This window comes from Scyliorhinus torazame, chromosome 14 (genome assembly GCF_047496885.1).
Source record: "Scyliorhinus torazame isolate Kashiwa2021f chromosome 14, sScyTor2.1, whole genome shotgun sequence".
NCBI classification, from domain to species: domain Eukaryota; kingdom Metazoa; phylum Chordata; class Chondrichthyes; order Carcharhiniformes; family Scyliorhinidae; genus Scyliorhinus; species Scyliorhinus torazame.
This window is the reverse complement of record NC_092720.1, coordinates 44,972,581-44,987,869: the sequence shown is the minus strand read 5'-3', so window position 1 is coordinate 44,987,869 and position 15,289 is coordinate 44,972,581. Positions and strand designations below refer to the sequence as shown.

The 15,289-nt window shown below is 45.7% G+C and overlaps 1 protein-coding gene across 2 annotated transcripts in view; it reads right to left on the bottom strand.

Annotated features, from left to right (window-relative positions):
- Positions 1-15,289, bottom strand: part of daw1 (dynein assembly factor with WDR repeat domains 1) — an 83,782-nt gene that overhangs the window by 36,435 nt on the left and 32,058 nt on the right. For both annotated transcript variants that reach the window (XM_072474072.1, XM_072474073.1), the window contains exons 3-4: positions 12,798-12,942; positions 4,659-4,717 (exon numbers count right to left, since the gene is read on the bottom strand). In XM_072474072.1, the coding sequence (XP_072330173.1) occupies positions 4,659-4,717; positions 12,798-12,942 (204 nt within the window). The remainder of the gene's footprint in view (positions 1-4,658; positions 4,718-12,797; positions 12,943-15,289) is intronic.

The following is a 15,289-nucleotide window of genomic DNA, read 5'->3' as shown; positions in this document are numbered from 1 at the left end:
CGGTCTCGATCCACTGCAGTTTGCCTATCACCGCTACCGGTCCACAGCAGATGCTACCTCACGGCTCTGCAATCAACACTCGAACCCCTCGACAACAAGGACACCTATGTAAGACTGCTGTTAATAGACTACAGCTCCGCCTTCAACATCATTATCCCATCAGGACTAATAACCAAACTCTTTAGCCTTGGACTTGACCCCTCCCTATGCAGCTGGATCCTCGACTTCCTCACCAACAGACCGCAATCTGTCAGGATAGGCAACAGCACCTCCTCCACAATAGTCCTCAACACCGGAGGCCTGCAAGGATGTGTGTTCAGTCCTCTACTGTACTCCCGATACACACATGGCGGTGTGGCAAGATTTAACTCCAACTCAATCTATAAGTTTGCGGATGATACGACTGTGGTGGGCCATATCTCAAACAACGACAAATCAGATTACAGATTACAGAAGGGAGATAAATCACTTGGTTGCATGGTGTACCGAAAACAACCTCTCTCTAAATGTTGGAAAGACCAAGGAACTGATCATCGACTACAGGAAGCTTAGCACGACACACACTCCCATCTGCATCAATGGCTCCGAAGTGGAGATGGTCGATAGTTTTAAGTTCCTGGGAGTCATCATCACCAACAGTCTGTCCTGGTCCACTCACGTTGATGCAACAGTCAAGAAAGCCCAACAACGTCTCTACTTCCTACGGAAGCTTAAGAAATTTGGCATGTCTCCATCGACTCTCACAAACTTCTACAGATGGGCGATAGAGAGCATCCTAGACGGGTGCATCACAGCCTGGTATGGCAACTGCTCGGTCCAAGATCGCAAGAAACTGCAATGTGGTGAACTCAGCCCAACGCATCACACAAGCTTACCACCCCCACATTGATTCTGCATACACCTCCCGCTGCCTCAGGAAGGCAGACAGCATTATCAGAGACCCCTCCCACCCAGGCATTGCCTTCTTCCACACCCTTCCATCAGGCAGAAGGTACAGAAGTCTGAAGAACTTGCACATCCAGACATAGGAACAGCTTCTTCCCCACAGCTACAAGACTCCTCAATGACTCCTCCTCGGACTGATCTGTTACCTGTAAGAACACTATTCACGACGCCCTTTGCTGCTCTTGCTCATGTATTTGCTTTGTTTGCTTTGTTTGGCCCCTTTTTCCGCACTGTAACCAATCTCTGTTTGTCGATGTACCATTTGTCAATGTTCTCTGTTGATTATTCTTCTGTCTACTATGTACGTACTGCGTACGTTGCCTCGGCCGCAGAAAAATACTTTTCACTGTACTTTGATACATGTGACAATAAATCAAATCGAATCAAATAGAGTGCTCTTTTGTAGGGTTGATGCAGACTCGATGGGCCAAAAGGACTCCTTCTGCACTGCACTGTAGGGATTCTATGATTCTGTACACCCACAGTACTGTTCGAACTGTAGGAATTCTCTAGGATTTTGACCCAGCGACAATGGCAGAACAGCGATATTGTTCCAAGTCAGGATGGTGTGTGACTTGGAGGGGAACGTGCAGGTGAATGAAAATGAATGAAATGAATGAAAATCGCTTATTGTCACAAGTAGGCTTCAAATGAAGTTACTGTGAAAAGCCCCTAGTCGCCATATTCCGGCGCCTGTTCGGGGAGACTGTTACGGGAATTGAACCGTGCCGCTGGCCTGCCTTGGTCTGCTTTCAAAGCCAGCGATTTACCCCTGGTGGCATCTGTTGCCATTGTCCTTCTAGGTGTTAGAGGTCATGGGTTTGGAAGGTGCTGTCCAAGGAGCCCTGTTGTGTTAGTACAGTCCATCTTGCAGATATGCACTCTGCTGCTACTGTGCGTCACTGATGAAAGGAGTGAATGTTGAAGGTGGTAATTGGGATGCTGATCAAATGGACTGTTTTTTTCCTGGATGGTGCTGAGTTTCTTGAGTGTTGTTGGAGCTGCATTCATAATAATAAAATAAATAATCTTTATTGTCACAAGTAGGCTTACATTAACACTGCAATGAATTTACTGTGAAAAGCTCCCTCTTGCACCTGTGGAGAGTATTCAATCACATACCTGACTTGTGCCTTGTAAATGGTGTGCAGGCTTTGGGGAGTCAGGAGTTGAGTTACCCACCATAGGATTCCCAGTCTCTGGCCTACTCTAGCAGCCACAGTATTTATATGGCTGGGCTGGTCTAGTTCAGTTTCTGGTCAATGGTAACCCCCAGTAGGTTGAGAGCAGGTAATCGTCAGCGATGGTCATGTCATTGAATGTCATGGGGAGATTCTCTTTTTTTGGAGATGGTTAATGTCTGGCATTTTTGTGGCACAAATGTTACTTGCACTTATCAGGCTAAGTCTGAATGTTAAGGTCTTGCTGCATATGGGCACAGACTGCTTCAGTATCTCAGGAGTTGCGAATGGTGCTGAACATTATGCGATCATCAGCGAACATCCCCACTTCTGACCTTATTTGTGAGGGAAGGTCATTGATGAAGCAGCTGGAGATGGTTAGGCTTGACACAACACTGGCACTTACCCAACAATATGGAAGAAACATTTTTTGAAAAATATTTTATTGGAGGTATTTTCAAATATATACAGAACAGAAACGAGCAAACAACAGCAGCAATAGTAAACCATACACAACAATGTGGAAAATTGCCCAGGTATGTCCTGTTCATAAAAAACAGCAAATACAACCAGGCTAATTACTGATCCATCAGTCTACTCTCCATCAGCAAATAAGTGATGGAAGCTGTTATCAATAGTGCTATCAAATGGATCTTACAGAGCAATAGCCTGCTCAATGACATTCAGTTTTGGTTCCCCTGGTTACTCCACTCCTGATATCATTACATCCTTGGTCCAAACTTAGACAAAAGGATCGAACTCAAGAAGCGAGGTGAGAATCACTGCCCTTGACATTAAGACAGCAGTTGATCAAGTGTGGCATCAAGGAGTACAAGCAAAAATTAAGTTAATTGGAATCAGGGAGAAAGCCCTCCACCGATTGAAGTCGGTCTAGCACAAATGACAATATTTGCATCTGTTGGAGGCCAATCATCTCCGCTTCATGTGTTCCTTATAGTAGTGTCCTAGACACAACCATCTTCAGCTGCTGCCCTCCTTCATGATTCAGTTTTAGGGATGTTCGTTGATGGCTGAATAATGCTCAGTACACATTTGTGACCCTTCAGATACTAAATGAGTCCATATCTGTATGCAGCAAGATCTGGACAACATTCAGGCTTGGGCTGACAAGTAACATTTGCGCCACACAAGTGTCAGGTAATGATCATCTCCAATAAGAGATAATTTAATCATCATCCCATGACTTTCAATGACATTATCTTTGTTCAATCCTCAACATCAACAGCCTGGAGGTTACCACTGACTAGAAACTGAACTGGACTGGCCATATAAATATGGTGGCTGCCAGAACAGGTCAGAGACCGGGAATTCAGTGGCAAGTAACTCATCCCCCGACTTTCTGAGCCTTTCCACCATCTACAAGGCACAGGTCAGGAGTGTGTTGGGGTACTCTCCACTTGCCTGGATGATTGCAGGTTTTACAACATGAAAGAAGCTTAACATCATCCTGGATAAAGCAGCCCACTGGATCAGTACCCCATCCGCCACCTTAAATAATCCTTTCACCACCAATGGACAGTGGCAACAGTGTGTACCATGTACAAGATGCACTACAGCAACTCAGGAAACCATCTTTGATAACACCTTCCAAAATCTAGCGATCTCTCCCACCTAGATTAAGAGGACAGCAGATGCTATCTATTCCGAAACGGTCACTGGGTGAGAATGCTAGAACTTCCTTCTTAACAGCACTGTGGGTGTACCTACATCACATGGACTGCAGCGGTTCAACCACCTTCGCACAGGAAATTAGGCAACAAATACTGGCCTAACGGCAACGACCCACATCCCACAAAATATATATCTTTTTTCAAAGGCTCACAGTGTGACTAGGAGCTGGCTTTAAATTTAACTTGCAGCGCATGTTTCCCAAAGCCCAGGACACCTTGGAGAAGACAAGCAAGAACTGCTGGCACAAGTAAGTGCTTTTTAGAGCCCTTGTGGACCAAGAGGCGGAGGACCAGTCCTCACAGCCCTCCCAGGAAGCTTTCTATCTCTTTTCTGCTGATTGGGGCCCATCTCTCCCCACTACCAAGATCATTCACTTCACACCACACTTCCCCCAGCCTCAATCACTTGCTTCTCTCTCCCGTGATCGTCTCTTTCTCCCTCCACCTCCCACTCCCAAATCTTGATCTCTCACTTCTAATAGTTGGCAACTGACCCCAAAAGTTCTTGGCTGCAGCCTCCTATCACTGACTTTCCTTCCTGGCAGCACGGCAGTCTATCAAGTTGTCTGGCAGCCAGACAGAAAACATTTTACGAAATTTATAATGAGGTCCTATTTTTGAATTCAGAAGGATCCCTGTGTCCCCTGCCTTGCCAAGATACCATTGCTTTATCGCAATCCCTCACAAATATCTGTGCTAACGTTTCAGGTTGATGGCCTTTCATCAGAACACCACTGGATGGTCACTGAATCTGTGCACATAAAGAATAGTCGTATGCAACCTTTCAGACAAAGGGTTAAAATAAAAATGCAGTATTTCACATACCAAGTGGAACACTTACTTTGAGCCAGACTTGTTGAATGCAACATTTGTTAGTGGTAGTATATGTGCCCGAAGTACCTATATCAATGAAAAATAATTATTACTGAAAAGTATCTTTAGTTTCTTTTGTTCCTTCAAGTACAACTTCACATAGCGTTATATCCAAATTTGAATGAACCTTCATGTAACATTGTTTTCTGGCTGGGTCAATGCTCAACCTTTACTGACATTATCATTACTTTTATGCAATTATTTAAAAAAGAGAATTATGAATTTAATGTAAATAAAATCAGCAGGAAAGGTAAAACAAGTAAAACAAGCTGTTGATTCACTATCTCCCTTTTTGAACAATCACACAATGTTAGAAATTCCCCCATTATGTTAGATTTAGTGTATAATGTATGCATGAATGTGTTAGGCAGTAAAATGCCTGTGCATACTGTTAGGAAAAAATATAGTTTTAAGAGATTATTTGTATTGGTAAACATTTGAAATAAGACGTGTGTTTAATTTAATGTTTCTGTGCCTGGAAGGGTAAAACCTGTAGATAGATTCATGCTGGACAAAAGCATTTGTATGTGTGGGGGTTGGTTAAGTTCCAACTGTGATTCTATTATGCTTAGAGGGAGTTACGGCATGATGTGTAAATAGAAGTAAGTCGTTGCTTAGCAACAGGAGGCTGCTTTTAAGAGGGAAGGGATTTCCTTTGTTCTTAGTTTTAGCTGAATATAGTTCAGTTGGAGGCAGGACAGCGGGGAGTGAACAGCTCTCAACTCTGCCAGGAGAAGCTGGACAGGACAAGGGAGTTGCAAAGATGTCCACTTTCTAAGGGACAGGTTACAGTCCAGATAACCAGGGAATTGGAACAGAAAGAATGTTCTAAGATGATTGGAGTTAAGAGAACAGAGACCACAGTATCATTCAGAAGAATTCAAGGAAGAGTAAAAAAAAGTGTTCTGAGTTAAAGAGGCAATTACAGTAACCAGATTTAGACTGGAAAAACAGGCTTTAGAGGAAAAATCAAACATCTGCTGCCATTTTAATAGGAGCCTGGAAACCAAGAGTTAAAGCAATTGTGAACAGTTTGTACAGCAGTCAAGGCGAAGAAATCCCAAAGGGAGTGGTGTAAATACTGGACTGGATTTGCTGTTAAAAGTGGAGTGAAGGCTTTGTTTAAAAGTGTCATTTAGAAAACCTGGATTGGATTTTGAAATGCAAACCACTACTGACTGGAAAGCATTCCGTGAACAAAGATTTAAAAGTGTTTTGTTGGGAGTTTTGAAACTCTCACATGATAATCATCTGGGGGTTGGGGGAGGGGGCTGGTTCTAAGGAGAAATCCACAGACATTCACTTGGGGTTCTGAGTGGAGAATGTATTCGACTGCAGCCATCTTGTGTATTTAAAGGGATGTGTTGTGTTACTGAGACCGTTGTGGTTTAAGATATGCTTTCCCATCAATGATAACCTTAAAATCTATGTGTAAATGTGAAGCTAAGAGGTGAGCAAAGGAGTATTGTATTACAATCCCATTTTTCCATGTTTACTAATTTTGTGTTGCTGTTAAAACTAATTAGCAGTCCTGTGACTCTGTTCCTCCACGTTTAGTAAAGAAAAATAAAAGTTATGATCTTTTCAGCCAGGGTTCCTCTCTGGGATTTTCCTGTCCAGTTACAACATCTACTGGGATCGTAACAGTACCATAGATGCAAATGAAAATGGGGTAGACAATTATTGGTGTATTTACAGTGTGTGACAGAAGCTGAGGCACCCGGGGCTGAGCTTCAGGCACATCTGAATAGTGCCTCTTGAGGCAACACACCAGTTAACACTGGACCAATTTGACCAGCTATGACAGTTGCAGCATCTCTTAGGTTCTGGCATGCATGAGTAAGAGAGATTGATGTAGGCTGGCAGTGACCCATAATACTGCAGCCGGAAGGAACACCCCTGGTCTCCTTTGTCCATTCTTTAGAGGAGTACATTGTGAAATGAGTTGGGGCAGTCTTTATCCAGATCCGACAGTTTTTTCTGCAACTACCTGTGTTATAAGTATGTTCCTTAAAGTCAATGTATCTCTCAATCACCATCAGAAAATTGTTAACAATGTTTTTAAAGGGTGCAATAACAGATTGTGTAAACAGCGCGGGAGCAGAGAGAGCCGGGACAGCGAAAACAGCGCCGGAGGAGAGAGCCGGGAGATTAAAAAGCGTGGGAGGAGAGAGCCGGGACAGCGAAAACAGCGCGGGAGCAGAGAGAGCCAGGACAGTGAAAACAGCACCGGAGGTGAGAGCCGGGAGATTTAAAAAGCGCGGGAGGAGAGAGCCGGGACAGCGAAAACAGCGCGGGAGCAGAGAGAGCCGGGGCAGCGAAAACAGCGCCGGAGGAGAGAGCCGGGAGATTTAAAAAGCGCGGGAGGAGAGAGCCGGGACAGTGCTGGGAGAGGTGAGTGCACAAAAGGTGTGGCAGGAGTGCCTTTAGACACAGAGTGCTGATTGGAACAGAGTGCATCTGAGTTTAGGTGAGTGACTGAGTTCGGTGAGTGGCGAGAGAGGGCTGTGTTTTTGTTGGTGTTCGGGTTTATCCTTGAGGTTCTATAAAGAATTTTTTTTTAAAAAATATTTAAATTAATTAACTAGTTGAATATGGCTGGACAGGTGATGTGCTGTTGCTGTATGATGATGGAACTGGTGGATCCCATTGTGACCGTCAGTAACCACATCTGCAGCAAGTGTTGGCTGCTCGAGGAGCTTCGGCTCAGAATTGATGAGCTGGAGACCGAGCTGCATACACTGCGGCACATCAGGGAGGGGGAAAATTACCTGGACGTTTTGTTTCAGGAGGCAGTCACACCCGGTAGAATAAGTACTGTTAATTCGGACAGTGGTCAGGGACAGAGTGGTGTGACTGCAAGGGAGGCAGGTAGGGGGATCCTTAGTTTAGGAGTTGAGGAGCCTCAGCCCTTGACCTTGTCCAACAGGTATGAGGTACTTGCTCCCTGTGTGGATGAGGAAGAGGGCTGTAGGGAGAATGCGTTGACTGACCACTGCACCGTGGTACAGGAAGCCATTCAAGAGGGGGGAGCAAAAAGACAAGTGGTAGTTGTAGGGGATTCTATAATTAGGGGGATTGATGGCATCCTTTGTAAGCCAGATCGAGAGTCCCGCATGGTATGTTGCCTGCCCGGTGCCAGGGTGAGGGACATCTCTGATCGGCTTGAAAGGATTTTGGAGAGGGAGGGGGAGGATCCATTTGTTGTGGTCCACGTTGGGACTAACAACATAGGTAAGACTAGGAAAGAGGACCTGTTTGGGGATTATCAAACACTAGGGACTAAATTAAAGAGCAGGTCCTCCAGGGTTATAATCTCTGGATTACTACCCGAGCCACGTGCCAATTGGCATAGGGTTGAGAAAATTAGAGAAGTTAACACGTGGCTAAAGGAGTGGTGCGGGAAAGAGGGATTCCATTTCATGGGGCATTGGCATCAGTACTGGGGCAGGAGGGACCTGTACCGTTGGGACGGTCTTCACCTGAACCATTCTGGGACCAGTGTTCTAGCGAATAGGATAAATAGGTTGGTCACAAGGACTTTAAACTAGCAAGTTGGGGGGAAGGGAAGTGTAAAGCTGTGGACAGTATAATGGTTAATGGAGATCAAGGCAGCAGGTTACGTGACAGGTTATTATGTAGAGATATGGGTTCAAAGACAAGGAAAATTAGGAGAAAGGGTAAGAGGAAAAATAAATTGCGAAAAGTTACTGATCAAGGTGTTAGGATTCATAACAAAGACATAAAAAACAGCATAAGTGTACTTTACCTGAATGCTCGTCGTATACGAAATAAGGTAAATGAGTTGATGGCGCAAATCATCGTGAATGACTATGATTTAGTGGCCATTACTGAAACATGGTTAAAAGATGGTCACGACTGGGAGTTAAATATCCAAGGGTATCAGACTATACGAAATGATAGAATGGACGGTAAGGGCGGTGGTGTAGCTTTGTTGTTTAAGGATGGCATTCGGGCAATAGTAAGGGATGATATTGGTGCTATGGAGGACAAGGTTGAATCAATTTGGGTGGAAATCAGTAATAGTAAGGCGAAAAGGTCACTGATAGGAGTAGTCTATAGGCCACCAAATAGTAACAGGATGGTAGGGCAGGCAATAACCAAAGAAATAACAGATGCATGTAGAAATGGTACAGCGGTTATCATGGGAGATTTTAATCTGCATATCGATTGGTTTAACCAGGTTGGTAAAGGCAGCCTTGAGGAGGAGTTTATAGAATGTGCCCGGGATAATTTCCTGGAACAGTATGTAATGGAACCTACAAGGGAACATGCGGTCCTAGATCTGGTCCTGTGTAATGAGGCAGGATTGATTAATGATCTCATAGTTCGGGATCCTCTTGGAAGGAGCGACCACAATATGGTGGAATTTAAAATACAGTTGGAGGTTGACAAGGTAAAATCAAACACTAGTGTTTTGTACTTAAACAAAGGCGATTACAATGGGATGAGAGAAGAACTAGCTAAGGTAGACTGGGAACAAAGACTTCATGGTGAAGCAGTTGAGGAACAGTGGAGAACCTTCCGAGCAATCTTTCACAGTGTTCAGAAAAGGTTCATACCGACAAAAAAGAAAGACGGTAGAAAGGGGAAAAATCGACCGTGGATATCTAAGGAGGTGAGGGAGAGCATCAAATTGAAGGAAAAAACATACAAAGTGGCAAAAATTAGTGGGAGACTAGAGGACTGGGAAGCCTTCAGGGGACAACAGAAAGCTACTAAAAAAGCTACAAAGAAGAGTAAGGTAGACTATGAAAGTAAACTGGCTCAGAACATAAAAGCAGATAGTAAAAGCTTCTACAAATATATAAGACAAAAAAGAGTGGCTAAGGTAAATATTGGTCCTTTGGAAGATGAGAAGGGAGATTTAATAATAGGAGACGGGGAAATGGCTGAGGAGCTGAACAGGTTTTTTGGGTCAGTCTTCACAGTGGAGGACACAAATAACATGCCAGTGACTGATGGAAATAAGGATATGATAGGTGAGGACCTTGAGATGATTGTAATCACTAAGGAGGCAGTATTGGGCAAGCTAATGGGGCTACAGGTAGACAAGTCTCCTGGCCCTGATGGGATGCATCCCAGAGTGTTAAAAGAGATGGCTAGGGTAATTGTAAACGCACTAGTGATAATTTATCAAAATTCACTAGACTCTGGGGTGGTCCCAGAGGATTGGAAAGTAGCAAACGTGACACCACTGTTTAAAAAAGGAGGTCGGCAGAAAGCGGGTAATTATAGGCCGGTAAGCTTAACTTCGGTTGTCGGGAAAATGCTGGAATCTATCATTAAGGAGGAAATAGCGGGGCACCTGGAGGGAAATTGTCCCATTGGGTAGACGCAGCATGGGTTCACAAAGGGTAGGTCGTGTCTGACTAATTTGGTAGAATTTTTTGAGGACGTTACCAGTGCAGTAGATAACGGGGAGCCAATGGATGTGGTATATCTGGATTTCCAGAAAGCTTTTGACAAGGTGCCACACAAAAGGTTGCTGCATAAACTAAAGATGTATGGCATTGAGGGTAAAGTGGTAGCATGGGTAGAGGATTGGTTAACTAACAGAAAGCAGAGAGTGGGGATAAATGGGTGTTTCTCTGGTTGGCAACCTGTAACTAGTGGGGTCCCTCAAGGATCAGTGTTGGGCCCACAGTTGTTCACAATTTACATCGACGACTTGGAGTTGGGGACCAAGTGCAATGTGTCAAAGTTTGCAGACGACACTAAGATGAGTGGTAAAGCAAAAAGGGCAGAGGATACCAGAAGTCTGCAGAAGGATTTGGATAGGTTAGGTGAATGGGCTAGGGTCTGGCAGATGGAATTCAATGTTGCCAAGTGTGAGGCTATCCATTTTGGGAGGAATAACAGCAGAATGGATTATTATTTAAACGGTAAGATGTTAAAACATGCTGCTGTGCAGAGGGACCTGGGTGTGCTGGTGCACGAGTCGCAAAAAGTTGGTGTGCAGGTGTAACAGGTGATTAAGAAGGCTAATCGAGTTTTGTCTTTCATTGCTAGAGGGATGGAGTTCAAGACTAGTGAGGTTATGCTGCAATTGTATAGGGTGTTGGTGAGGCCGCATCTGGTGTATTGTGTTCAGTTTTGGTCTCCTTACCTGAGAAAGGACATATTGGCACTGGAGGGAGTGCAGAGGAGATTCACTAGGTTGACCCCAGAGTTGAGGGGATTAGATTATGACGAGAGGTTGAGTAGACTGGGACTGTACTCATTGGAGTTTAGAAGGATGCGGGGGGATCTTATTGAGACATAAAAATTATGAAGGGAATAGATAGGATAGATGCGGGCAGGTTGTTTCCACTGGTCGGGAGAAAGCAGAACTAGGGGGCATAGCCTCAAAATAAGGGGAGGTAGATTTAGGACGGAGTGTAGGAGGAACTTCTTCACCCAAAGGGTTGTGAATCTCTGGAATTCCTTGCCCAGTGAAGCAGTTGAGGCTCCTTCTTTAAACGTTTTTAAGAAAAAGATAGATGCCTTTCTAAAGAATAAAGGGATTCGGGGATATGGTGTACGGGCCAGAGAGTGGAGCTGAGTCCACAAAGATCAACCATGATCTCATTAAATGGCGGAGCAGGCTCGAGGGGCCAGATGGCCTACTCCTGTTCCTAATTCTTATGTTCTTATGTTCTAGTATGTTGCTGACAATACTGTCAAAATAAAAATAACTCCAAGATCAGCACCAACATTTTACACCCTTGTGAACTCAAATATTAACATAAATAAACAACTAAATCTTTGTCATGAATTGGCTTTGGTCTCTTGGAAGCTCACACCGAAATAGAAGAACAACCATTAGTCAGTAAATGCATCACTGCCAGAATCAAAACGGTGGTGTAAAAACTCTGGGCTGAATTCTCCGCCATTGGGGTTCTCCGATTTGCCGGCAGCCCGGGGTTTCCCGATGGTGTGGGGCTGCCCTACAATTGGAAACCCCATTGGCCAGCCGGCGAAACAGAGAAACCTGACAGCGTGCCACACCAGAAATCTGGTGCGGCAGAATGGAGAAATCCGCCCTCTATTTTTTCTATACTATCCCAGAAAATTTACAATGCTGAAGAATCATACATGTTAGGCTACCCATAGAATCCGTACAGTGCAGAAGAAGGCCATTCAACCCATCAAGGCTGCACCGACCCTCTGAAAGAGTACCCAACCTAGGCCCACTCCCCCGCCCTAGCCACCTAACCTGCACATCCGGGGACACTAATGGGCAATTTATCATGGTCAATCCACATAACCTGCACCTCTTTGGACTGTGGGAGGAAACCAGAGAACCCAGAGGAAATGCCCATAGACACGGGGAGAATGTGTAGACTCGACACAGTCACCCAAGGGGGAATTGAACCTCGGCTCCAGGCGCTGTTAAACAGCAGTGCTAACCACTGTACCACCACTGAAGTTAATTCATAAAATTAAAAAACAAAAGAAAACCTGGGGGACTTGTGAATGTGAGCACTTTCAGATAGGCAGCTGGCCTTTTAGTATTGCAGAATGGCCTCACTTAAAGTTTATTTTCTTGTGAGAGGAAAAAGAGACTATCCTAATAGTATGTGATAGAGCTCTTAAAGCACAACCATAGTGTTGGTTACATTAACTGCACTAAGACACAGATTATTGCAGCTAAACCTAGTAAGATTTCATTATTATAATACACTTATGTTTGTACCATGGGCGGAATTCTCCGGTCCCTAGCACGCCGTTCGCTGCACTGCCAGCGGGAAAAGTGAATGCCGACAACCTGAGAATTCCAGCCCATATATCTTGGATTTTTGCAAAATTCTCTGACAAATCCCTCATTATGTATAAACTAGACCAGAACCACAGCATGAACAGAATAAGAAGGAACAGATTTCTAATGTGAAAAAACTCATTTGCCCAATTGTTTCAATGCACTTGTCCACTTAGCTCAGTTATTACATAATATATTGTGTTAAGGAAACCACCATTAGGTGTCACAACAATATTGCTTTACATCAAATCAATGTCAGCATTTCCTGGCAACCACCGCTTCTAAAGAAAAATTTGGATTGTAGCACAACAGAACCTATTTACTGACATCAACAACATTTCTTACCTTAAAAAGATAGAATTTGTGGTCATCCTGTTGACCAAGCTTTTCCTGGAGCCTCTGAACCAGCTGTTTCACCTGCTCTGTGCGAGATGCAGTTATGAGTGGTTCAACTTTCTGGATTTCCTCAACTACAGCATCCACATCTGCACTGGATTGATTATGGTGTGAAAGAAACATAAATGTTAACGCCAGAAGATTTTCTGTAACATAGTCAAGAATAGAACAAACTGAAAGTTCACTAAAAACGTTATAGCAGACTTCTGGTGGGGTGGGCGAGCAGGGTGGCCGCAAAAAAAAAAGAGCTCCCGCCGGTGGCCGCGATTCGCGGCGATTTCGAGGAAATCCCCGAGACCCCACGCACTTCCCGACTATCGCCGGCCTTTGGGGCCGCCACGAGCAGCCAGCGGGGCCGGTTTAAAAGCCGGCGAAGAACCCCGCGCGGGTGTCGGGCGGCGGGGGCTGAGGTGCCGGGACCGGCAAGTCAGAGCAGCGGGGGCGGAGCTACGGAGAGGCCGTGGCGGCAGGCCCGAGCGCCATGTAGGGAGGGTGCTCCACGTCGGATGGCTCCCAACTAGGAAGAAGAAGGTTGAAGCCTGGTCCCAGGTGAATGTAGAGGAGAAAGAAAGAAGATTTATGGAAGTTTGGTAAAAGGTTTTTTTTCTCAAAAAAGAAGAATGTCAGATTGATGAAGGGCAGGAGGGTGAAGGGGGAGAGAGGAGAAAGGAAAGAAGATAAAAAACAATAAGTCGCTAAAAGATGCGAAAAGCAGCGTCAAAGAAAGGAGGAAACGCGGGTTCGCCACCGAAGGAGAAGACGAGCAAAAGTGTTGACAGGATGGCGGAAGCCGAACTGCAAGGAGGGACCGCACTACTTACGGTGGAGAAGATGACCGAGGTGATGGTTGTGGAGCTGGAAAAACGTTTGGTGAGGCACATGGAGATCCTGAGGAAAGAGATGGTGGTCGTGGTGAGGTCATTGTTGGAGGAGGCAATCGGCCCGATCAGGGTGGAGGTGGCAAAGGCATTGGCCGAGGTGAGAGAGCAGGGCGAGAAGATGAAGGAGGTGGAGGAGACCGTGACACGACACAGCGACCAGGTCACCTCGATGGGGGACGAGCTGCGGAGGGTGGTGGAGGTTAACAGAGGGCTCCGAGCAAAGCTGGAAGACTTGGAAAACCGCTCAAGGCGGCACAATTTGAGAATTGTGGGCTTGCCCGAAGGGACAGACGGCCCAAGGCCAATGCAATACTTCGCTAAGAAGTTGGCGGAGCTGATGGGGGAGGGTGATAACCCCACTCTGTACGAGCTAGACCGAGCTCATCGGTCATTAAGGCCGAAGCCCAAAGTGAACGAGCCGCCAAGGGCAGTAATTATCTGCTTCCATAAGTTTTGCATGAAGGAGAAAGTATTAAGCTGGGCGAAGCAGAAGCGTGAGGTGCTGTGGGATGGTACTGCGGTTCGGATCTACCAGGACTGGACGGTGGAGTTGGCAAAAAGACGAGCGGCGTTTGGGGGAGTGAAGGCGGATTTGTACAAGAAGTGGGTGCGATTTGGTGTGGTGTACCCGGCGAAGTTGAGAGTAACATATAAAGCCAAAGACTTTTATTTTGAGACAGCGGAGGCGGCTGAGGCTTTCGTCAGGGCAGAAGGCTTGGGACAGACGTGAAGAGCGGAACTGGAAGAAAGACTGTGGACTGTGTTTGAGCGGCTGGAAAATGTACAAATGTAACAGCTTTCTTTTTACTGATTTGTATTGAAATTTGAAATTTACTTCTCTTTGCATTGTTACAGAGTTCAAGTTAATGGCATTCTGTGTTGCGACGGTTAAATGTTATGTTAGTGAATTGTAGGGGTTGGATTGGTGGGTTTGTTTTGGTGTTTCTTTCTCTGGGACTGGGCGGAGGGGGGGGCGAGAGGTATTGGCGGGGGGGAGCCACCCGCGCTAGCTAACTAGAGTCAGTTAGTGAATGGGGGTGAGGTGAGAGGAGGACTGCGGACATTGGAGCCTGGATAGCAGGCTTCAATGGGCCTACGAGGCGAGCAAGAGTGGGTGGAGGGAGGGATGTTGGGGGATGTTTTTGTAGGGGGGGTTCTTGGGAGGGGGGGGAAGGGGTTCGATGTTAACAATGGACAGGGGCGGGTCAGGCTTATGGGGCAGGGCCCGGTGGTATGGTGATGGTGGATAAGAAAGGTGGGGGGGGTGAGAGACCCCCAGTAAGGATAATCACGTGGAACGTGAGAGGGCTAGGAGGTCCGGTCAAGAGGTCAAGGGTGCTTGCACATCTTAAAAGTTTGAAAGCCGATGTAGCAATGCTGCAGGAGATTCACTTGAGGGTGAAGGACCAGGTGAGACTTAAAAGGGGTTGGGGTAGCCAAGTGTTTCACTCCAGATTTGATGGAAGGGCTCAAGGGCTAGCGGTGCTGGTCAGAAAAAGGGTACGCTTCCAGATGGAGAAGGTGGTGGCAGATCAGGGGGGTAGATATGTGATTGTGACA